The 25276-nt window shown below is 40.0% G+C and overlaps 1 protein-coding gene across 4 annotated transcripts in view; it reads right to left on the reverse strand.

Annotated features, from left to right (window-relative positions):
* The window catches only part of mllt10 (MLLT10 histone lysine methyltransferase DOT1L cofactor), a 44363-nt gene extending 26138 nt beyond the window's left edge, over positions 1–18225 (reverse strand). For 2 of the 4 annotated variants that reach the window (XM_051410463.1, XM_051410462.1), the window contains exons 1-7: positions 17852–18225; positions 13826–13905; positions 10396–10450; positions 7892–8001; positions 7673–7776; positions 7142–7235; positions 3634–3723 (exon numbers count right to left, since the gene is read on the reverse strand). In XM_051410463.1, coding sequence (XP_051266423.1) covers positions 3634–3723; positions 7142–7235; positions 7673–7776; positions 7892–8001; positions 10396–10450; positions 13826–13905; positions 17852–18014 — 696 coding nt within the window. In that variant the 5' untranslated portion in view covers positions 18015–18225. The remainder of the gene's footprint in view (positions 1–3633; positions 3724–7141; positions 7236–7672; positions 7777–7891; positions 8002–10395; positions 10451–13825; positions 13906–17851) is intronic. The other 2 variants (XM_051410464.1, XM_051410465.1) reach the window with 2 other exon arrangements.
* Between the last annotated feature and the right edge of the window lie 7051 nt (positions 18226–25276).

Genomic DNA, 25276 nt, shown 5'->3' on the forward strand with positions numbered 1-25276 from the left:
ACGTGGTGGCAGAGGACGATGGCCATGTCTATTTATCAACAAACTCCAGAGCAATAAGCAATACAAAGGTGGGCTGAAATCCTGTCTGTCTATGTTGAATGCTGATCCCGGGGCTCCTGATCCAGGAGATAAACCCTGTTCCTTATAACTGTCTCTTGCAGTCCAGAAAATATGTGTCTGAAAAAATTTCTCTTGGCACATACAGGAATTGAACTTTTTGCATTTACTAAAACTTAATGCATTACATTATGGCTAGAACAATTATATGCTATTTTTTTATCTATCGAATTTGTCAATTAAATGACATGAGACAGTGAACAATGTCCATAAATAACTCTAAGAACCCAAACTGATGTCTTCAAATTGCTCGTTTTGCCCAACCAACAGACCAAAGTCCAAAAATATTCATTCATAATCAAATATCCAGAGAATATCCACAAACCCTCACATCTAAGAGGCTGGACCAGATATTGTATCGTTGCTTGATAATTAACTTAAAAATGTATAAATGATCTACAAAATAAATTAAAAGTCATTAAATGTAGCTATGTTATCCAATCAAAGAAAGTATGGCCTAGTAATTTGATATAAAATGTATTTTAAATGCTTCACAAGTCAACACAATGGCCTCACAAGGAAGATGAGAGGGTGCAGACACCAAGGGGAGGAGGGCTGAGGAGAGGCAAGGGAAAAAGGGTGAGGGGGGGGACAGAGGAACAGGAAGTAAAGGGGAAAATAATCCGCCCTGGCCTGGCAGGAATTCCCCAGTGCAGTTTCCTGCAGGATTTCTGACCAGCCATTGTGTATGTATGGATGTGTGTGTGTGTTTCCTGCAGGCTGTTTCTAAGTGGCCAGTGTGGGGGGATCTTTTAGCCGTAGTTTGACTGCAGGATCTAACATGAGGTGTGTATACATCTGAGCCTCCAAACCACATATCAAATGCATTTGTGGACACGGAGACACACACACACACACCTGAGCCTACTCATCTTTGACCCTGGAATGCGGATAGAGCGAGAGCAAGAGCGAGAGAAGGGGGTACTCAAACTGATGCAAATAAGGCTGTATTAACAAAAGCCAGGGCAGAGGGGCTGAATAGTATGTGGACAAATCTGCGCGCGCACGCACACACACACGCACGCACACACGCACACCCTGAAGCTGGCATTGTTTGACACAATGACAAAGTATACAGATAAATTGTCACACAACATGCTAAATGCTCAAATTGGATTCCACTAATTACTTTATGAATGAACACAATGAAAAACTATTGCCTTTTTAAGGCTTTTTTATCGAAAACAATGAACCACAACTGAAAAAAGATGGAAAAGGGAACTCAAAGCATCATGAAAATTATCTCTACTGAGCTGTCTGCATAAACATAGTTTTAAAAATAAATGCACCATCTCATTAGAACAAGAGCATTTCATTTGGTGGAAGTGGAACAATTATTTGTTATGCCATTCATGTGACAAAAAAAAGCTTGATGGAGGAGCTGACTTCCTCTTATTTTAGAAAGGTGGAGCTGACTGCAGGGCCAAGAATCACTTTCAAAATGCATCCATCCATTCATTCTGCCTTCCTCAATCTGAAAACGCTAGTGGTGCATCTTCAGATCCATGCCCCCCCCCCACACACACACCCACACACACCATTTCCATGATGTATTATACTATTATTTTTACACTCATAATAATAAAAATAGCTATCACTGAGCAGCTTTCACCCTAAACTTGTCGCAGCAAGGTATCTGTAGCAAACAGGCGGCTAATATGCTTACAGTGTCGAATATTTTAAATGAGAAAGTTACAGCAGCCACTTGTAATACTTTAATTAAGCTCAGTGCTTTCATATTTGTAAGAATTATATGTGATGTTTTTACAGTTGGTTTATATTGTTGATACAGGCAATATTTTCCTAATGCAGATTTAAAGCATCCCGTTCCCAAATTGAATTGGTTCTATGAACGCACTTAGTATTCACTGTGCAGCTGCATTACATAGAACACCATAAATATCAGGGACAGATGGAGAGTATTTTGGATGACTGAGCAGAACTGTAAGCAAACAACTGGACTGAGACATCACTGAACACAATTTTATTTTTGTCAGAGAAAGATCCATTTTTGGGGGCTTTTTGCCTTTATTTGATTGGGCAGGTGAAGATAGGAAACGGGGAGGAAGGGTTGAAATCGAACCAAGGGCGCTACTGTAAGGACTTGGCGCGTGCTCTACTAGATAAGCTACCATGCAGCCTGTGATTCACATTTGTTAAACAACAACAATTGTTCCCCTTGTCTTGTTTCTGAGGTGGTCTAGACCTTTGGCTAAAATATTTTCACACACATACACGCACACACACACATCGGAGTATGTTAAGTACTTGTTCTTGCTTGTCTTATCTAATGAGTGTCATTTGTTTGCTGCAATGCACTTTGTAACAATCTTGTTTGTTTGACAAAGCTGACTTCACACACCAACACCAACTTCAAAATCTGGGTCCTCTAAACTCTTCCCAGTAATCACTACTCAAGAAGGGAGTGAGGATGGATGCATTTTCAAAGTGCTGTCCAAATGGGGCACATTGGTGAGTTTGGTGGGGAGAATCAATGACACTGAACAGAAAACTCTCTCTCTAAACAGCTCAACTGTAAAGGGACAGTCATGTGTTTGTGTTAGTACATTATAATGGGTTTTAGGGGGTTTCAGTATCTAGTATAGTGCCTACCTACTATACTCTATTATAGGCCTGCAAATGTTGGAGATTACCTATATTAACTGCAGTTGAGGCCCAGTCCTCGGTTTTGACAAAGGCTGGGTAAAAAAAAGTGGAACAGATGACTCGACACCTCCTGTAAATCCTGATTTTTCGCAGCCTGTGATTACATGTTCGGCTAACAGCTGTGACTGATTAAGTCACACTAATGTAGCATTCATTAGAGGCTGTGATCACTGGTGGGTGTAGGTGGGCTGCAGTCATACAAGCAGTGGAAAAAAAAAAACGATCCATGCAACTGCTGCTAAGACTTATAAAATAACATTCCAGTGCTTACTTGGACATCAAATTAAAGGACTTCTACGATATTGAAGGCCTTGTTTAGTAAAACTGAAAGACAAATTTCTTTTCGTTTTGAGGTGGTACACATTTTGCGCCAAGCTCAAATCAAGAATTGTATCTATGGTATAGGTTTTTCAATATTGATAAAATATTAAATAAAGATTACTTTCAAGGCCAACCATCCATTTCAAAGCATTTAAATCTAGACAATGTAGACATCTGTAGGGGTTCTGGTTAATTGTCAACATGTAATTAACATTACCAAAAAAGAGAACCCTACATGAGTTTTCAAAACTTAAATCAAAAGCACACATCTCTTTTTCCATTAACCTTACTAATTTAAACAAAAATACGTCTTTACGACCTCACTTGTCATAAATAATGTCCTGCCAATACATTCAAAGACGGCCTCCATAAATGCTTGTAATGGAGTACTGGAAATTGTTATGATCTATGGTTTTACTGCGCATTTGCCTGTCCCTCCACAGTGTGAGCATGTAACAATATGTTTCTGGTGGAGTCACAGTCGTCGGTTGAAGGCATAGAGAGGGTAAGATCTGAGGGCTGTCTTACCTTCTTGTTCTCGTCTGGGGGTCTATCCATACACTGAGTGGAAGAGTCACTTAAGCTTTGAGACCTACTACCACGGCCCCTGCTCCTTCGCTAAAAGGTAAAGAGGAACTCCAAGTTACTGGATGAAGTCCAAAGGAAAAAAGGCTAAAATGAGACCAAAAAAAAATTCTACATTAAAAAAATAAATAAACAAAACGTAAATTTAAAAAAAAAAAAAAAAAGCTGACTGAACTCAAGGATAATTCAAAAACAGTCAAAAAACATTGTCACGAACATTAGTTAGAAAAATTGTTTAAAAGAAAAAGCATGGAGTAGGTTATTTAAACAAAAATATATTATATCTCTACTGTAGAAAAGGCCATTACTTTTTTCAACCAAATGTAACCATTAGACAAAATCATTCAAGTGTAGAACTACCATCAAAACTACACATACACATTTTTTTTAGGATTGAGGGTAACAGTAAAACCCCACACTACCATTAGTTGTGTTTAAATGTTTTACAACTTCTTTGCCAAAACAAGGGTCTAAGGAGGCATTATGGCACACTTTTGAGGAGTCTTGGGTTATCGATCTCAGCCCAAGCCAGCTAAAAGTATGTGTTGCCATGGTGATAAACAACTACATTCTCAAATTATAGCCATATTACCTCCAGGGAAAGATCAAGGCTTGTGTTGTCTTGTCCAGTCTCTGTTCAAAAGTACACATCTATGACCAGAGACTGTTTCTTTTGGAATTTCTTGTAAACCTTACTCAACCTGGTGCATTGTGAGATAAATCCTCCTCTTCTGGCCTCACATAGAGCTCATTGTCTGAGTCACATGGCAATTTTCTCCCTTTAAAAGTCTAAATCTGGATTTCCATGCTGACACACTGCAAGTTAACACGTACCAAAGAGTTAAGAATTTACTGCTCCGACAGAAGAACAATAAAAACCTCTTGTTAAACACTAGATTATCATTCAACCTTACAGGACAAGCATAGAAAAGAAAAACATGATGTCTCAACTTGCAAAAAAGATAGAAGAATGAACTTGTATCACTCTGCAACACATTTTCTTTGCCCCTTTTTCAGGGATAGATTTTCAGCTTTGTTACATTTTCCATTCAATGAATGTAACTTAACTGCACTGTAAACATGTTTTTACTGCTAACAGTCGCTTTGGAAGAGCCAGTGATAGAAAGTTATGCAATAAGGTTTGCCAATCACAGTCACAGAATATGGTTGAAACCAAATGCAACCATGTGCCAGCAACACCCAGTGTAGATGATTGGAAAAATAAAGCCGATGTGTCAACGAGTGCACTTACAAATTATTCATACATAGTGTTGATGAAATCTCTAGCCAAGGAGAAATTTCACTGTAATCTACACTAAAAAAAAAATAATCTAAGTTTGAAATTAGATTTGGCTACTGACTGAGTCCAGTCAAATACCATATATTGCTAACATGCCGTAAACATCCATCAAGTGGTATTTTATAAAACCCACTCTGCTAACAACATTGCTTTCCTCGTCATTGATTCCATCTCGTACATTCCTGTCATCCATACAATCCTAGCTTAATGACATTATGCCCCAGCATCCAAAGCCATTCATACGGGATCAATATAACAGCATGAGTCTTTCCATCAGCGTTTGTTAACATTGCAAAATGTCATCTGTGTGTGTGTGTGTGTGTGTGTGTGTGTGTGTGTGTGTGTGTGTGTGTGTGTGTGGGCACCACAAAGCCTGTTTTGTGTTTCCATCCTACCACTGTTCCAGAAATCATAATAATCAAGTCACGTTCCTGTTTTTCATATTTGTGTCCCTCCCCCAGCTGATGCTGAGTGTGTACATGCATACACCTTGTGATAGGTTGTTAACTATTGAGAGAGGTGGAACAAAATCTGGAACACAGCAGGACATCTTTCAGGGAATGTGTGTGCTGAAAACACATTTCTTCTGCATATCCAGTTGTTGGATGTGTGTGTTGATATGCCTATCCTTTTCATTCTTCTCTTATCTGATTGAATTCTGCTTGACAATGGCTAGCTATGCACCTATCAGGTTTGCATTATGCTGGCTGCATAGTCAGAGCAAGGCTAACAGACTACGAAGATTAGGTAGATCACAGTGATAGAGGACAAGAAACCAGTAATGTGTCACTTAGGAGTGAATGCCAATTGTGACTGTCTTCTTTAGGTTAACCGTAATGCTTAATACTTTTTATTCTATACTGTCTAGAGAAAGAGTAAAAAAGGCTTCTCAAACACTAAAAAACTGACATTGCAACTTTTTTTTTTTTAAACCTTGCGTCCAATTTAAACAATGCAGCACATAAGACACTGCTAAACCTCGTGACCAAATAATAAAAGCTAAGTGACAGGACAAGTCATTAGGAAACCTAGAAAATAAAATCACTGAAATTTGATTTTTCCAAAGAATTTAAAATACATAAATAACAATTAAGCTGATTAGCCTTGTTTGACTGTACAGTAAAAACCACGCTCAAAAAGGACCCCATCCAGCACCTGCAAACCGAACCCGCTGTGCCCACTTTGGGCTTAGTACCAATACACGAGAGAGTAGAGGGGACGATGGGCCACTGTTAGAGAGATTAGAGGGATCAGGGAGGGAGGAGGAATAATAGTAGATGAAAAGGGGTAGATGGAGGGTAAAGGACAGGTGGAAGAGAGACAAGCAGTGGGGGGATGGATTCATTGGTCTAGTGAAAGAGGAAACATATGGGAGAAAAAGATACTTGGAGGGAAAGGGGGGCAGAGGCCAACAGAGACCGGAAGCTGACTGAGGAGAGAGAGAGGACAAGCAGGAAACCGTCAACGGAGGAAAGGTTGGACAAAAGATGGAGAGGTGGAGAAATGAGGAGAGTACTATTGAGGGGAAGGACAGGGATGGAAAGCGCTAAGAGAAGTAGAGACAGAAGAAAATGAGAGAAGAAGTGAAGTCATTCACAGGATTTAGAGATATTTTTTCACTGTGTACAGGTATAACAATATGTGTGTATTATATCTAGTCACCCATGCTTTAAGTTACTGGAACAAAAAACACTAATGAATAGGTACAGAATTCTTCAAGATACTCTATGTATATACGTATAGTCACATGCAACCAACACAGTTGCTGCTGCAAGGGGTTATGCACAACAGTTAGAGGGGTTTCATACTTAAATGCTCAGTTCTCGGGGAGAGACAGTGTATGCATGAGTGTAATACAAGCTAGAGAGCGAGACTTTTCATTTACTGTGGACACATGTCAAATTGTAGTTTTACAAGAACACAACCTTGTTCCCGAGTTAACTGATGCAGTGTATGATTGATCACTGGAAACTTAATATCAAATCAAAAAACACATTATTTGTCCTCATATGTGCAAAAATAGGATAAGGCTACAAATCAATATTTCAGCTGAGAAGAATGATACTGTCTAGTGACATGTAAAGTTATGGTTTAGAGTATCAAAAGACGTGCTATCTGTGGAATACGACACAAATATAAGAGGACACTTACCAATTTGCTGTGGTGGTATTTGCAATATCCACAGTACTTGACATTGTCTGCGTCCGACCCTTGTTCCTCACATAACAACCCTGCAAACTGGGCACTGCGGCAGAAAGTCGTGAAAAAGACATCAAATGAATGCAAAAGAACATCTTTTCAAAATGTGTGTGTAACACTGTAGCACAATAAGAATCATCGTATCAACAAGAGCTGAACATGAAATATGATGCACACAAGGATGCAAAGAAGAAGTGGCATAAAAAGAAGCAGGCTGTTTAGTCATTACAGTTTTTAAATCTCAACTCTCAAACTACAGCAACACAAGCATTCACAGGGAACTAATTTAAAATGTCATGTTGGCAGTATTAACATGTGAAAAAGGTTATTCTAAGCACTTGAACCACTGAGATGCATGGAAATACCCACAGTATCTCAAAGGTTAACAGTATACAAATTGTAACAGTCTTTACTTGAGTCTGAGTGAAGAAACAATCTCCTTCTTTGTCTTTGTGAGATTAATGTGATGTGAATGGGTCTCACCATGTGACATGGAAGGCCTGCCTGCAGCCATGTTTGTTGCAGGTCATACAGGCTCCAGTAGCTGCTTTACTTTCTCTGCCCTGGTCCTCACAGATATAACACGTCTACACACACACAGTTAAGAAAACCATTTTAATTCAAAAACAGATTCCGTTCCTCATAATTACATTTCACATGGGATTTTGCTGCATGTCTAAATGCATAGATAGATTTTCTTACTTTGTTGTAGCGCTCATGTGGCACAGACTGGAGTACTATAGGCTCCATAGTTGACACGTTGGCGAATTCTACCTCGGGTATGTAAAGGGCACAAACTACATGGGCCCAGCCTGCAAAGACAGACAGAAAACAAGCATCAGCCACTGCAGACATGACAGCAAAATGTTGTTTGTGAAAATGCTAGAGAGTTTGCATGAAGATTTATAAACCATCTGCTAATGCCTTGAACAGTAAGAAAACTGTTCAGAATGTATATTTGTTATCAACTCATTTGATTTGTTGGTTGCAAATTTACCAATGTGGCAAAACTGCATTGGATATTTGAATTCTTCTGCACATTCTTTAGAGTTGTAACTCCTCGGACTCTGGTGTGGATCAAACAAACCCTGACAGCCAATGATGGTCCTCCTTGTCACCCATCATGTTGCACTACATGATAGATCATCTCCTCTGACTTCATGTGCACAGTCTAAACAAAGTCTGGTACAGTTTTGACAAATGCTCATGTCCAGGAATTTCCTTCTGAGCTCTTTGTGACCCTTAGTGAAGATAAAATAAAGCCTTCAGACTCAGTGAAAGGCAGCAGTCCTTTGAATGTGTTCCTTGTCAGTCCATGAAACTTAACTTTTGGTTAGCTGTCAATGTAAAGCGGAACTGGAAAAGACCAAACACCAGCAGTGGATAATATTTCTTTGACATAAATGTGGTCTGGACTCGTAAATATTTTAATTTGCAAACTGGTAGTTAATCTATCTAAGTAGCCATTTATTGAGCCCTAACACACACACAGCTGCCTGTCAGTGAAGACTAACTGGGGGCGGTGGAATGACAGTGGGGCATGGTGGAGTGGCAGCAGAATTGACGACGAGCTGAGGAGGAGCAGATGGAGGTCAACAGGAGGTCAAATAGAGGTGGGAGTCTCCTGCCACACTGGAGGTGTCTGTTTTTCCCCATAGCGGAAACAAAAACAGGCTTAAACTTACAGTTGAACCCCTGACCTGCCTTTGACCTGGTGAGCGGGGCAGGGGGAGGACGGCAGAGGGCGGGATGGAGGGGAGGCAGCGGGTGTGAAATGGGGGCATGTTGTTGTTTTGAAGTCCCTCCAAGAATCTGGAAGACGCCTATAAAACAGGACTATAAAAGCGGCACAGCCTTCCTCCTCAAACTAAGCATTTTACCCTAACAAAGGATTTCTTTACGAACCTCCCTTTCTCCAAGAAGTTATCAAGTCCAATGTGCTGAGAGAACGAGCTTCAATTTGGTTGATAGCAAATCTGAAGTATGTTTTGATATCAAATAAAACAAAAAAAAGAAGCAAATGGCTGTCAGTTCATGATAATGGCTTTATAGCCTTCTGTGGTAAACCACTGTAAAACCATGAGACAACACCAGGTAAAGAACAAAACTAAGTTAAGTTCTTGTTGCACTTACAGTGGCAAGTCAAATTAATAGTAAAACCACATCAGTACAATCAGCAATGTGCTCAAGAGTGACAGACTCAAGCTCTAATTCAAAATGTTTCATACTACTGCCACAGTTCTAATAGTCCTTAGTACCCTGTCCTGCAGGAAGACTACAATCTGCTGATTTTACACCAAAACTCCTTAAATTTATGAATGTGACAGATATGTCTGAAACCTTTAATTGTATAAAGTCTTTTAACATGTTATCATCTTTAACTTCTTGATATGAGAGCACCAACATTTACAGGCTATCTACAACTTAAAATACAAAAAAAAGGAGGCCAGGACAAACAGCTCTGTGTCTTTTCTTTCTTCTCGGCCTGCTATATGTTGCCGGATCAAATACCTATTTCAGACTAATACCTTTGCTCTGCTTTATTACTGTCCCACCTGAAATAACAGCAACTACCACACAGATCAACAAGTGAAGAGGAACTGACAAGAGCACAGAAGTGGATGGTAGGGTTAAGAGATGGTGAGAGAAAAATGGGAGGAAAAAGAGAGGGAGAGAGGGGTCATGGGAAGGGTAAAATAAAAGAGAAAGTAGTAAAACGGTATGTGCTAGTGTTGTCCTGATGCCTCCCTGCAGGCCTGGACACAATCCCACAGCTGTGCCTCTCTCTCTCTCTGACTGACTCAAACACACACACACACACACACACACACACACACACACACACACACACACACACACACACACACACACACACACACACACAGAATATTTACAGTCTCCACCAAGCTGACCTCCCAATGAACCCAGAGAGGAGACTCCTCACAGGCCATGCACTATACCCATCCTGTCCCGCCCCCTCATAAACATACACACACACACTCATAAAACATGGACTGGCAAGGACGGTAGAGAGAGGCAGCACACACAACAAACAGCAACATAACTCTCCCAGCACGCTCACACCCCTTAAACTTGCCGGTGACATGCAATTAATGACAAAATACACAAGAGGCTCGCCACAGATGTGTATGCGTGTGTGCGTGTGTGTCTGTGTGTGTCTGTGTGAGAGCTGAGAGGGATTCTACCTCCGTTGTCTGTCCTCTTGAGGGCTCCATCTTTATGGGGACACAGCTCACACCTCTGTGGGTAAAGAAGAAACACAAAGTCAGAAACAATGAGTCAACGTCATTTAGGGTGAGGTAAACACAGAAGTATGACAAATATGCCAGCATGTGAGATAAACTGGAGAAGGCCAGAAACTCTGAGGAAACACCCTCATTATCTGCCACCTATGGCTGTTTCTTTCTTCAAGTGTGTGTGTGTGTGTGTGTGTGTGTGTGTGTGTGTGTGTGTGTGTGTGTGTGTGTGTGTGTGTGTGTGAGTGTGTGTGTCAGTAAATACAAGTGCTCAATCAATTTTATTCTGTTGCTCTAAACCTGACAATTCAACTCTTCCTCAACTCAGAAATCAGCTGGTGTTGCTCATCTTAAGGCCTCAACTACATGTTACAAAGAGCAGTGTGTGTGATCTGCAACAGAAAACAAGGTCTGCAGATCAATTTATTTCAGACTACTCAATTCAGGTAAGGGGGTGGATGCTTTATTTTAAGGGTGCTCCGATTGATCGGCCACTGATTGTAACCGGCCTATATTCGCTCTTATTAGTTTGATCGGCGGTCTCTATATGCGATCAGCTGATGCATTTATGTCATTCCACGGGAAGATTATTAAGTCTTTGACATACTGGTCAGGCAACCCGGTATATTAACGGTCAGGGACTTTCGTATTTTACAGAAAAACCGACAGAGAGAGCAAGCGAGAGCGAGAGCGAGAGAGAGAGAGAGAGAGAGAGAGATCTGGTGGATGTTTAACAAGCAAGGAGCAGGTAAAGCAACAGTTCAATTTTCGATATGCAACATCATTAACAAACCTCCTTGTTAATGCGCGGTTCACCTGCTGCTGTGAGAACAGAATCACGGGTGAAGACATTCAAAACGTGAGTTGTGTTTCTTGGGAGACTTTAAACAACTTACTGCTGAAAGTAACAGAGCACATACACAGCCTGTATGATAGATGGAGAGAGAAGTAGAAAGAGGCAGGGCAGCCGGTGTGTACGAGACAGAAGTGTAGGTGTGTGTGAGGGGAAAGGGAAAATGCAAGTGCAAAGTATTTTGTGAGTAAACAGAGCTCTAAGCTGCTCCCAATAACCAGGAACAGGCTGCTGTTTAAGTTGTGTCATATTTAACATATTGCCTGTCAATAAATACACAGTTGCCAAATCAAAATTTAATAATGATATTTAATAAACAATGTTGTTAAGAATAGTGAATAATAAAAATAAAAATCCCTGATCGGAACACCCTTACTTTATTTGTCAAATCTGAGAGGAAAACAAGTATCACTGGTCATTATCTATCCCTGTTTCATTAAAGTAACAATTTGTAGGATGTTGAGGACTTTACATTATTACATTTATTTTTCATTTTCATGAAAGCACTCTGTCAATTAAAAAGTATTACCTTAACTTTGCAGACAATGTAACTCATGGAACTGCCAACACTTTTTAAATACTTTTGTACGAGTACATTTTATCACCTTAAAAAAGGAATACCTCACCCATATTTTGTATTTGTCTAGAATGAAGTTGATGGTACACAGATTCCTTCAAGGAGAATGATGTTTGGCTGTTTAATACTTTACTTTTGATGTAAAGATTTTGTACACTTGGACGCTACTTAACAGCTCTGCAATGTTCAAAGCATTTACATGTATGTGACCTTCTTATTGTTGACTTTCTGCCATAAACTCTTTTCTTAGACACCATGTAAAAGAGAAACCTTATTTACTTCATCTGGTAAAGAGATTGGAGGAACACTTCGTTATCCTGCTAAATGTCTGCTAAAGAAACTTTGCCCTGTGCCACACATGAATACAGCAAGTCGGCAGATCATTCCCAGCGCTTGTATCAACAAGTACAGGAGTAAATCTTGTCCTTAGAGGTTTGCCGAGGTCATATTAAGTTTAAACTCAGCAAGCCATACCAGTTTCACAAAAAAAAACAACAACGTCCAAAGTATAGAAGCTCTTTAACACAATTCAGTTCAGACCTAAGCGACATGATTCAGAGGTGTGTGGGTGAGCGGGTCAGTACAACGGTCCTGCAGCAATTGGGAATGAAGTGAATGAAGACTTTCCATGCCCACATTCCTGCCTGGACAGTATCATTGTCATGTGCTGTTATGATGCAGACTACAGTATATAGGTCGATGTTTGCAGGCCATAGTATGCCACACACAAATTGTATTTGGCCTCACTCAAACAGCATTTATGATAATCTTTTTTTAAAGCTTTCCAATCAGGATTAAAAACCATTTGGTGAAATATGATGGTAACTGGTACAGAATACAAGGCTGACCGGCAGGCTAAGGTCAAAGGACAGCAGGAGATGGCTCATGCCACAGAAAATCCTGCTGGCGGAGGCTGTGGCGAAAAAAGTGGCAGTAGCAGGCAGTCTGTGCAGACCTCTAATATAATTTCTGTACTTAAAATGCCTTTGATACTACAGCTCATACCAAGCTGTATAGGGATGTAAGATGAAACGATAATGGGCTGAACAACACAAGCAAGCTTTCAAGTCTCACGAATGACAACAATACCAGTGTTCTGTGATAACTAGTGTAATTTAGTACAATACAACTCCTTCTTAGGTTTCTTGGTTTAAAAAAGCCAAAGAACGCCTCTATAAAGCCGTCAGCTTCCTAAACATCTGACCTGTTACGCTGCAGTTCAGTTCACCACATATATATCCACTAAGCCAAACAGTAAGGCTGGCAATATGCCAATATTTATTGTTCATTATCTACCACTGTAATCGCATGACATGATTTTATCTTTTTAGATATTAAATAATAAACTGTTCTTTTAAATAAACCCAAAACACTAGTGTGGGTGCAATGTATTTTCACATGTGAGGGCATTTTAGAACATTTGATTTTCTTTCACCAAGCTGTCCATTTTAAATGATGCTAAACCAAAGATAGTTAGTTTGTTCTGTTATCATCCAGCCCTGCTGTGCAGGCTGCACACAAATATTGGGAATTACAGGCGGTCGTAAATAATGACCCATCTCCATTGCTTTGGGTTACCTCACATAATAACTCCAATAATTGGAAACACTGGACAACTCGCATTCAGAACCAACTCAAAGATGTTTTCTCATCAGCACTTCTCCTCAACATTATGCGTTAGTCCTCCCTCGAATGTTAATAACCGACACTGAACAGGACCACCAACAGTGGAAAATATGGACTACCCATGGTGATGAAACATTACAATGTCTTCAAAATACATTGTGTTATTTTAACTTTTTGTCCGTTTGTTCCAAGCTATTTGAAGAGACACATGATACAAGACCTAACCTGGCACTATTTTCTTTACAAATGATCGCAGATAGATAGGTGTTATTCCAAGAGTTCACTCATAACTGATGAATGGATAGATGGATTGTGTGACTCACCACGCGGGCTGCTCTCTCCTGAGATTCACACTTTCTGCAGAACCAAGGACCAGTGGGCACCTGCACGATGCCATAGCAGGCTGAAGAGAGACACAGGGGCATTAAATTAAGTTACAACAACCAAAACAAAAACTACATTTTATACTATAGAATACACTTGATAACATCTTTACAAATATCTCCACTTCCAACTATTGTGCCAAAACTTGTATCTGAATTAACTGGTCTGAATGCAGAACTGAACAGTGTTTTGATCTGACATACTGCTGAAAACACTACTGTAGGGTTGAGCGATGTGTTAAAATTTTCCAACCAGCAACCGTCCAACATTTGTCAATTTCCGATATAGTCACGTGCGTGTATGCTGCGCAAGTGCCCCCAGACACCCCATAATCACCGTCCCAGTGGTTTCAGCTGGGAGATAAGCAGCAAGTTAACTATGTGCGACAAGCTCTAAAGGCGCTCATAAAGAAAATACACTCACCAAATGTCAAGAAAGGAAAGTAAGAAAGCAACTATTTTCCTCATTAAAACAGAAAAAAATACAAACATACACCTTCTGAATTCAAGACTCCTCTTATACTGAACTAAGACCCTTTTTAGATCTGATCTTAAAGCATACTTCATTCAAACTCGACAGAAACAATTATTAGTCTTTCCACTATTCCAACAATTACCACTAACAGAGCTAGATGTGAAAATATTCTGGCTCTATGTGCTGGCCCCAACCTCCCTAGCTCCTCTACCTACTTCATGGCTCTCCTCTCCTGGTCTATCCCTCTCCTGTCCTGTGTCCTCATCTTCCCCAGAGTTAGAGACTTGTTTGGAGCCTCTGTGAATCACCTTGTAATTGTATTTCCCAGTAGTTGAAATAAACCCTTAATTAACAGCAGTTCAGATGTGAAAATACACAGGCTCTACAGCTGTTTATCCTCTCAATCATTCTGCTGTGCAGTAGCCGTCTGTCACTGAGCGGATCTCATCCTTCAGAGGAATATCACTAAATTAGCACAAAAAAGGACAAAAATAGCACCAAAAAATTGGTTTAAAAAAAAGTGTCCAATCACCCAATCCTACACTACTGTTGTCTTTATATCACGCCACTGACAGCTGACAGAATTTCCGGTGCTACAACATATTTTAAGCCCCAGAGACATGGCAGAATCATTGGTATTGTTAATGTCAAAACACAGTTATCAATGATAATTCTTTGTTAGAGGTGTTGGCAACACACATAACACAACCTTGTTGTACCACACATAGAGAGAGACTGCATTCAAACAGTGCACAATCTTTACTCGATCGCTTTCACACATTTCTATGAAACAGGTTGAAGAAAGCTTGTCAGAGATATGAAAATACTCACAATGACACAATTTGCTGCTGTGTGGATGCTGCATGGCCACAAGGCTACAGAGGACTTGGTTGCTATTGATGTTGCTTTACTTTCATACTTTCAACAAAGTTCTGTCAATTCCTAATATTTTGACACTGTGTTAGCAAACAGTATGGTTTACAAGACGCAAGAGCAATTTTAAAACCACTTTCTTTCACTCCGAGTTATAACCTGATTTCAATGATCCTTATGTGACTCAGGCTTGAAGTTGCAGTACAGGCATTGCTACCCTACATGCAGCTGCACTACCCTAAATAGCCTACCTCTACACATTTTCAGATTATCTCTGATCTGACCGGAGCCCATAATCCAATGAAATAAACAGCTATAATCCAGATTTCGGAGAACAACGCACCGAAAGGTTACTGAGTTCAAGTGAAGAAACTGATGACCAGACAAACAAAACATCAAGTGGTGTTTGGTTAAGATATTCTGCACATACTGCCAACCTGTTTTATTTTAATAAAGTATGGCTATCTGATCCAATTTTACCTATTTTTATTTTTTAAATGCTACCCAATGCCAGAGTGTGTGAATGCTTTGTTATTTTAAGATTCAGAGGAGCACTCAAACACACAGGAGACATGTTTTTATTAATTATACATTTGTCAACAAATGTTAAGAGATTGTGCTTGTTATTGAGTGTACAGCCACTCTCACTAGGTAATGTAGGTGCACCCAAACCTCAGGTGCAATCAATATATAAGCACATTCACATAAGAAAAATTACAAAATTAAGGAGACCTTAAAATGCCATTATTTATGCTAAATACATGTTCTGACTGTGCTGTTGATGAATACTTTTGTCCTACAATGCAACATGTAATAGAAAACGGAAAAAAATAGAACAGTAACAAAATATCTTACGCAAACTTTTTTTAACGTAAGACATTACGCATACTTACTTACCTATGTATTCATTTTATGTGCACTGCAATACAATACTACAACTTCTCTTCTAAAATATTCTCTCAACATTAGTTTACAGTATGTATTCTATAGTATTAGTATACAGTGTGAAATTCTGACACTCTCCTACACTTGGTGAAGCACTCCTGATCTTAATTAGGCTTACGACATTTTACATTTTCTTTATATACAAATTATTAACTTTCATTGATTAAATAAATGTCAGTGTTCTGATATATATGTAAATTATTCAATTTAAATGCCCCAACAGATTAATGTCTGTTGATTCCTTAATTTCTGTGGTTCAATGGCACATCTGGACAAGGTAACACATGAAATGACAGAGCTCTGATGCTTATCTGAATGAAAACCCTGTCCATTGTTAACTAGAACAGTACAGCTTATCTGCTACCAACAATTCACTAGAGGAGATAGATGTGGCTTTTAAGCTTAATGTTGCCTGTGAGCCCTTCCAACCATTAGAAAATATGTGTCCCTGCAAAGCATTATACATGACAAACTATACATTATACGATGCCTTGCATTGTTTCACTTTCAACATTTAGTAATAGTTGAAGCTTAAAAACTTTCATTCTGGACAGACCTTGAGGGATAATAGTATAAACGGTATACGATGATTGATGGGGTACATTTGATATTGAGAGTATCAAATTGCATTAAAAATACATTTCCTATCTAATTATCTCACCAGTTTCAAAAAGTGCTTAATCTTAAGCAAACTGATACCATGTTTTCTACACAGCTTGACAGGCTGGGGCTCGGATAAAACGACGCAACCCTAATGCAAAATATTAAATACTATGAGATTTGGAACAATTTGAATCTCTAATAATAAAAACCTTAAGTCTCATCACCACTAATACTGCTTAAGGTTTGTTTCTGCAACTTCAAACCAACAAATATAAACTTCTGGGTCAAATAGATTTAACATTTGACTTAGTTCTGAGCTCTGCCATGTATATAACAGCTCGACTGTTAGTAGGTCATTCACAGATGTCTCCTGTCAGACCTATTCAACAGTCCAAACACTGTAACAAATTGTTACAAACAAACCCCTGTTACAAGTGCAAATACATCGGAATGCATCTGCAATGTGTTCAGAGTTGCTGACATTTCAAATGAACACATGGCCAGCTGGTAAATTTGTAAACACTGGACGTCATCATGAGTCATCTTGGGCTCTGGCTTGGCAGCACAACATCTCTGTCACTATACTAGAAGCTAACATGTAGCCATTAGAAGTCAAGGTTTTGCTGCTTGAACTGGACCAAGTTTTGGACTCCAAAGAATAATAAGCAGCGTATAAGTAAGTTTTCTCTCTGTGTGTAATGTAGTTTGGATTTTTTAGTAAACAGTGGGCCGAATCACATATTTTAAAGTCTCTCTTTCTCTCTCTCTCTCTCTTGACAGCTTCTGGGGGCAAAAAAATAAATCGGCATGACTCGCAGCGAGGACTGTGCTCATAAAGCAGCTGCCAACCACCATCCATGGCGGACTACACAGGAGGCTAAATGAACCGCCAAGCCAAAGCAGCGACCTGCCCCGCTGCATGAGTTGAGCCTGACCTCAGCCTGGCCTTGGTGAGGGCAGGCGGAGGAGGCGGCTGCACACGGAGCGCACCATAACCTTGCAACAAGGCAACGCTAACTAGCCTGCGAGCTAACCAGCTAGCGCCTAGCCGAGCTAACGCCACCGCTTACCTTGATGCACGGCGACGTTGCAACCGTGTCCGTCGCAGTAGACTAGCGGGTTTTCCGCCCAGCCTCTCTCGTCTGAGCAAACACAGCAACCGCCGATCATCTCCTTCATATTACTCGTCGAGAACTCGTCGTCCGCTGCTAGACAACGCTCGCCGGAGACCATCTACGAAGAAAGCGGACATGCGGAAGAATACGATATACAGATACACCGAAATCTTCGCGGCAGACGGCCCTCTTCCCTCCGCTACGCCGCCTTAGGTCCCACTCGGTCGAAATGTCATGTTTTAAATGTGTTTAGGTCCCTTTTCGACACCGTATTTTTTCACCAAAACATCCACTTCACGGCGCGACGGTGAGGAGAAGAGGGGGGAGCGGGGGGGCTTCGTGGAGAACAGGAAATGCGTAACGACGCAAGGCGCGTGTGCGTGCGTGCCCTCTGACAGGAAGTAAACGACGGACGTGATTGGACCGCCGAGAGTAACGTTCCATTTTGGTTCCACATGGCGGAGAGGGTTTGAAACTTTGTCCTAAAGATACCTCACTTTACTCGGTTCACTGTCAGCAGTGTAGCAACATGGAGGTAGGCTAAGAGATGGTGTTACTGACTGGAGATCGACCAAGTCTAGCAGCTGTTAAAAGCACAATGTTTAGGAAACAGATGTGTTTACAGTGTTTATTATGTGTTTCACGTTTGTTTACTGCCACTAGTGCAATTCTTGATCTGCTGAGTGAACAAGATGGGTTTGTGATGCATTGGTGCAGTTACATTGAAATGAAATGTGGATATTTCCAGATTAAAAATCAGAGGTTTTAGTTTCAGTGTGATGATCGTCGTAGGCTAATAGCTAGAAATGAATTGATAACAAGTTTGGTTATTGATTAATCATAAGTCACAGATGTAGGCCTACATACCTCAACCTGGGGTCTGGGAAATTTTAATAAGCATTTCTTAATATATTTTATAGAAAATAACACAAAGGTTGAGTATGGCGGTCCCTCGTTACATTGGAGCGATTTTATAGAGTAAACAATCAATTAATTGTTTACTCTCTAAAATCAGTATTTTATTGATGGCCGAATAATCAATAATGAAAATAATATTTACAGTAATCTAAAGCCTGAATGACCTACAGAAAACCTTTTGTTGGTTTAAATTGTAAAAGCACACACTTCTGGACACTGGTTTTCCCTTTTTAATGGGATTTTTCTACATTTAATATTTGTTTTATCCTATCCTTTGAGAAGCCATTTAAATTAGTTACATCATTTTACTATACCCTATAGGCAGACTGTGCATACGTATTATTATGCCATAGGCGTAATGATTAATTTTCAAGCTGTAATGCAGAATGTTTTTTTTTTTTCAGATGTCGTTTGTACACATCCACACATGCATCCTTAAAAGTCAAGTTTGTAGTGATTTTATTGCATATAATTAAACTCTAAACATTTTCCAGCACAGACTTTAAAACAACATGACAATAGATGACACAAATAAAAAATACATATATATATAGATAGATAGATAGATAGATAGATATAGATAGGGACATGTTCATAGACAAAATAATAGCCCATATACATAATATATTTGAATCATGGTTTATATAAATAACAGCAACTCTGGACAATCAACAGCTTGGGTTGGAACTTTTAACTAACTATTATATATATATTAGCTAAAATATTTTGTTTTCTCACCATACCATTTCATTATGATTAAGAATGATAGAAGAATGGAGAAGGTATAGTAAGCTTTTCATTGTAAGGATGAATACCTTTTTTATTTTTCAAAACATATGAAATGGGCTTTGAGAATCCCACATCAGGCTGCATATCAGACCTGTCAATATACAGTTTTGTTTTGACAGCATCCCCATGCTGTTGCCAAGGATGCTCCAGAACACACGCACACACATACACACATGCTACTCCAAGCACTCAGCTGCTGCTTGCATCACCGATTCCTCTGAGCGAGCTCCCGCTCTTGGTTTCCAGAGAAACGTAATGACTTGCCAATAATGCGCAAGAGCACACGAGCGTCCTCCGTGTAATATGGTGAGCGAGAGGTTCCTGGGAGTGCCTGCCCATTGTTTGCTTTAATTTCAAATTGCTCAAATGCTCCAGTCGACACTGGGCACTGCACTAAAAGGGGGTGTGGGAGGGATGGGGAGCTGGGGAAAAAAAGTGAATTGTGTGTGGCAGGGGAAAACCTATTAGAGCTGGAGAGAACAAAGGGAGGCGAAGGAGGGGGCAGCGGTTGTGTAGGGGCCCATATAGCTACTGAAACACTGAAAATGGCAAATGATTTTTTACAACTTGCACTTGATTAAGTCAAAGTCTGCACGAATAATGTATAATGTTCCTTGCGTTGTCAGAGAAGAGCTGTCTCTGAGACAGAAAATTGCAGCGACACTGTGTGCTTCCAGCAACTATTGGTGACCTCAAAGTACATATAGCACTCAGGGCTTTTATATAATTTCAGGTGTTCTGTGATTATAACCAGGCAGTCCTCTTAGATGTTGTATGTTAGAGCTTTGTTGTTTATACTGTACGTCATCAGGTTGGTATTTGTATGAGGATCTCTGCTACAGTCCTTCAAAATTAGGTGTCTTGTCTCAACTATATTCCCTTGTCAACAGACACAATAGACAATAATATTTATTGCTAGAGAAATAGTTCATTTAATTTACCACAGTTAAGAAACCTGAACTGTTGTATGTAAATGTAGCCTGTAGAGCAGGATGTATGTCTGACAGAGCCAGGGTTGTCAGGGTTTTCAAAAATGTTGCTTGTATATTCTGCACAGTAGGTAGCCTATTTCACTTGCACAGTACAGTACTGAAGGTGGACAAGGGTGAGACAGAGCAGAAATAAAGGAAAGACTGAGACAACGTGCTTGAAAAAAACATTAAATTGTGGTATTTTGCACTTCATTGATTTTGCAGTTTGCAAGTGCTTGAGAGAACTATAGAAACAACAGATGGAAATAAAAGGGTTTGACTGGCTCTCCTGCAGTGTGTTCATTCATATTCCTTCTTATTCTTGTCTTTTTTGGGCCACATTTAATTGTAAGAAAGGTGACTTAACAGCACTTGAGATTTTAAAAGTTAGAGGGCTCTCTTGATTGGGTTCTGGGCATGTTTGCATAGGCTGAGTGAAGTTTTGTGGTCTCTCTGTGCAGAATGAGAAACATGTAAAATACTCAGTGAGGAAAGGCAACACTGGGAAAAGCAGCCTTCACAGCGACAGACTTGTTTGTAAGCTGCATGTGAAATGGTATTGTGTTGAGGCACTATACACACAAATGGTGGACATACATAATTGCCTGCCAGGTATTTATTTTCTCGAATGGTTACTGCTCCTAGATTGTCCACCTAACTCCATCTCTTTTAAAGCTTGTGTGTTTTCTCGACATTTATAAATTCTCAGAAAGACCCAGGAGGAGGGAACGTTTGTTAGAAAAATCACACCAGTAATAAAATCTGAATATTGTCCTTAAACATTGCATCCCAAATGTGTGTGTGTGTGCGTGTGCATTGCAGGGGAACTCCACAGAAAACTAAAGCAGTCTGGGAGGAATGTTTTCACAGACTGAGCTCATAAGCTTTAACAAATGACTACTGACAGCTAAGTATAGGACTTTTATTTTAACGCAATTGTGTTCTCAAACACATGCTGTATGCTTGCTTTACAAATCAATAATTTATTAATGGGTCATGTAGAATCTATGGCCTTTAGACCTTGCTAAAAAAAACAGCCTAACATTGTTAGTGTTAAGAAAATCTATGTAGTGTGACATAGCCTATTTGATCCGTTTTCTAGCATGTAGCATATAAATTTAGCCCAACTATTAAATAGAAACAATGAAAACAGTGTTTCACAGACAAAGCCGTGAGCTAGCAGCACGCACATGCACAAGTTCTTCACCCCTTCAGTCCATCTCCTTGTTTCATGAATACAGTTAATACAGTAAGTTTTATTTAAGGTTATTCACCTGCAGCAACCCCAGTAAATGCACCATTAAACTTAATGGAGCCTGATATTCATTTAGGCAGTAATTATAGGTTATATAGTATGGACATACTTTGGCTAATACTGCATGTCATTCTTATGGTTTATGGCAGTTTATGGTAAATGTAATATCTGTTGTAAGGGCTGTACTGGGGGTGACAGACCATGTGCGTTCCCATCTGTGTCATGTGATTTTTGTCATCCTAACACTGTATGACTGTTTGGGAACAACTGGAATAAAAATGGACACTATAACTTCCTGTCAAATCCAGTCACTTCAGGAAACTAACCATTTATTTGTTTTTACAGGCATCAGCTATTCAAATAGGAATTTTCGTGTTTTTCCTCCGCTGCTGAGCTAGATTGTCGATGTGGGAAAGAGTAAAATAAAGAGAAGTTGCAAACACTGGAATTACCCCCAACGCCCCAGTGCCATAACACCTATTTCCTGGTTACACCACATTCAGACCCATCCGTACATTTACCCATCGTCTCCTCTCTGGTTGGCGAGTAGCACGGGGGCCCAGGAAAAAAATAGTCCCAACACGGCGGGGTGAAAGGTGAAGAGAGCCCTCCCCCCACCACTGTCCGCACACACTTAAGGCTCGGATTGCATGTAAAATCACATTCTCCCGGGGTGGTTGGGGGGTGGAGAGGAATTCATTGTTTTGGCATGGGGCAGTGAGTTTGTGTCATAAAAAGTCTATGCTCTTACAAGTGCCTGCGCCTCCTTGACCAAGTGTCTCCATAAAACTCAATGCAAAACAAATGGGGCTACAGGAGCAGCACGTTTGGTTTGATGAGTGTTGGAAAAGTGAACGAGATTGGAGGCTTGCCTGTATCCAAAAGATTTTTTATGGCCAGTGAGCTTATAAAAATGTATGAAATTCACCAGATGAACTAGTTACATAAACCTCGTTCACAAAACACGTCCCCACATTGCGCCTGTATGCAGTGTGTGGACTTACTGTGTATTTTGCAAGCCTGTTAAATTGAAATGAACTACGTTAGAATTCCATAAATGGTGCACTGAAGTTTCAAACCATTTCACTTCTGTTAAAATGTAGGTTACACTGCACAAAACTGGATCGCTGGTCATGTGTGTTCTCTGGTTGTGTGTGTGTGCCGTGTCCTTACCGTAATCCGTCCATCTCCCCCCATTAAGCCGGTCTTCCACAGTGAAGTAGTGGAAAATAAAAAAGTAGTTAAAACAGCACTCAGGAGTCACTGCGAGGCTGACACTCGCCATTTATGCTTTAAATTAAAAATAGACGTTTTATTAATTTATGTTTCACGTTAACATATTATTCAATTATGCATTTTAGATCAAAGTGAGTCTTGGTGGATCCCTTGCATTCTAACTCCGGTAATGCCACAAACATATCAGGAGTAACCTATGTGTCCATCACTGAATGAGCATGAAGTGTAGGATTGGGTCGTCTGAGACGTTTCCCCCCCGTACCACCAGCACTCAGCGGGATGTTGTAAGAAACCTCTACCGTGCCTGAGGTCTCTCTCTCGGCCACTCGGCCTCGTCTCCTCCCCTCCGGTCCCGGCCGACATCCTGGCGCAGTAGAGGGTGGAATAAGTGCCCTGTGGCATCTGGTGCATCACAAATTCGCATAACAAAGAGTCACTGGTCTTAATTGGAAATACTCAAATATGTATACGTACAAGGTTATTTTCATTCAGTAATTATTACAGTATTATATTATCGTTTTATAGATGGCACTCAATTCAGACCTAAGGATACGCTGAGAGCTCTAATTCAAAAGCAATGATCATGGGAATCAGCATGGGGCACCTACACAGCACCAGTGAATGGGGAACTTAACTCGCAGATGCTTTGGCAAATTCAATCTGATATATTATAAAGAACGTAGCTAATCATTATTTTAAAAGGTTTTTTTTTTTTGTTTTTTTTTAAGCAGGTATAGATCCTTATTTTATTTGATTTATAAAGTTTGTCATGTTCTGGGAATTATTTAATGGTTTATATCAATAATAATAATTTATGGATATTTCACTGAATAATTCTCATGAACAGGCTATTTATGCTTTGTTCTGTTATGCTCTTGGTAAATTATTATTATTAGTGTGTGTGTGTGTGTGTGTGTGTGTGTGTGTGTGTTCGTGGGGGTAGTTGTGGGGATTGGGGGTAGTGGTTATAAAGTGTATAAGTATAAATATTTATATAAAATTGAAAAAAATATTGAAGTTTGAATCAACAGTATTGTGCCAATACTAAAAAAAGTTTTGAGAAATTGATGTTAATTGATCTCTGCTGCAGTAGCCCAACAAACGTCAAACAGTTTGTCTACAATCACTGTGTAATCTCATTATTTTGTGATACAAGATGTGTTTATGCAATAGGACCATTATATTCTTCGCAGAGCACACATGAATGGTCAGTTTGGATGTGGACCAATTTAGGTCAGTAGAGTAGAATTGGCAGTTTACATTGGTTTAAATCGTCTACATTCAAGTGAGAACCCTTGGCTACACTGTATGAACAATAAGCACGAAACTTAAGTTCCCGAAAGAGCGAGACATGCAGTGGTCAGGACGTTAGATGAAAACAGCCTTGACTGTGTTCCTCTCTGCATCTCCCAGGCCGGGCACGGTGCACCGTGGCTCTGGGATCCAAGTTATTCCCCCGGGGATCCGGACCTCAACAAGCTGCCCCTCCTCTCATTTCATTCTGCTGCATCCGTGAAACTCCGCATGCCCCATGTATTAATGCTGTCATACAGAATCAGCACGTGAAAAGTGAGTTTTGCTGCAGCGAGAAGAGCTCAATGCGCAGGTCACTGGTTGCATTTAAAGCGACGAGAATGCACGTCAGATGACCCGTGGGTGTGTGGAAGTTAAACTACAGTTTACTGATTGATTGGACAGCATATAAAACACATAATCACTGATAGATGCACAGAGACGCACCAACACACACGCACACAGTGATCTCTCATGGTGTGTTTCAAAGCAACCCTGAGCCTATCCTGTCCACAAGTAACTTGTGCGCCGCATAACAGCTCTCTGGGGCTTATCGAGTAAAATATAACCTACTTTAACCTACTTCATAAGTAGGAGATTTGTCACACTAGAGTCTACTATAATTATAATATTTAATTATCTCAACGGTTCTATGCCACAATATGCGTAGCCACTATAGTGTAAGCTCTTAAATTAGAAGCAAAAGGATTAACCCTAAAAAAAGATAAAAATACTTTTGGTCCACAACAAAGCATAGTCCTGATAAATAGGCTGACATTTCAAGGTGTAACACTGTGACCCTAATCCTCCAAACACGTGCGCATGCGTGTGTGATAGCTACAGGTACTGTATATAGTTTGTATTTCACCCCATAATTAATTAAAAATTACAGTTTTCCTTATCTTGTCTGGTATGCAC

This window comes from Dicentrarchus labrax, unplaced genomic scaffold, assembly GCF_905237075.1.
Source record: "Dicentrarchus labrax unplaced genomic scaffold, dlabrax2021, whole genome shotgun sequence".
Lineage (NCBI taxonomy): Eukaryota > Metazoa > Chordata > Actinopteri > Moronidae > Dicentrarchus > Dicentrarchus labrax.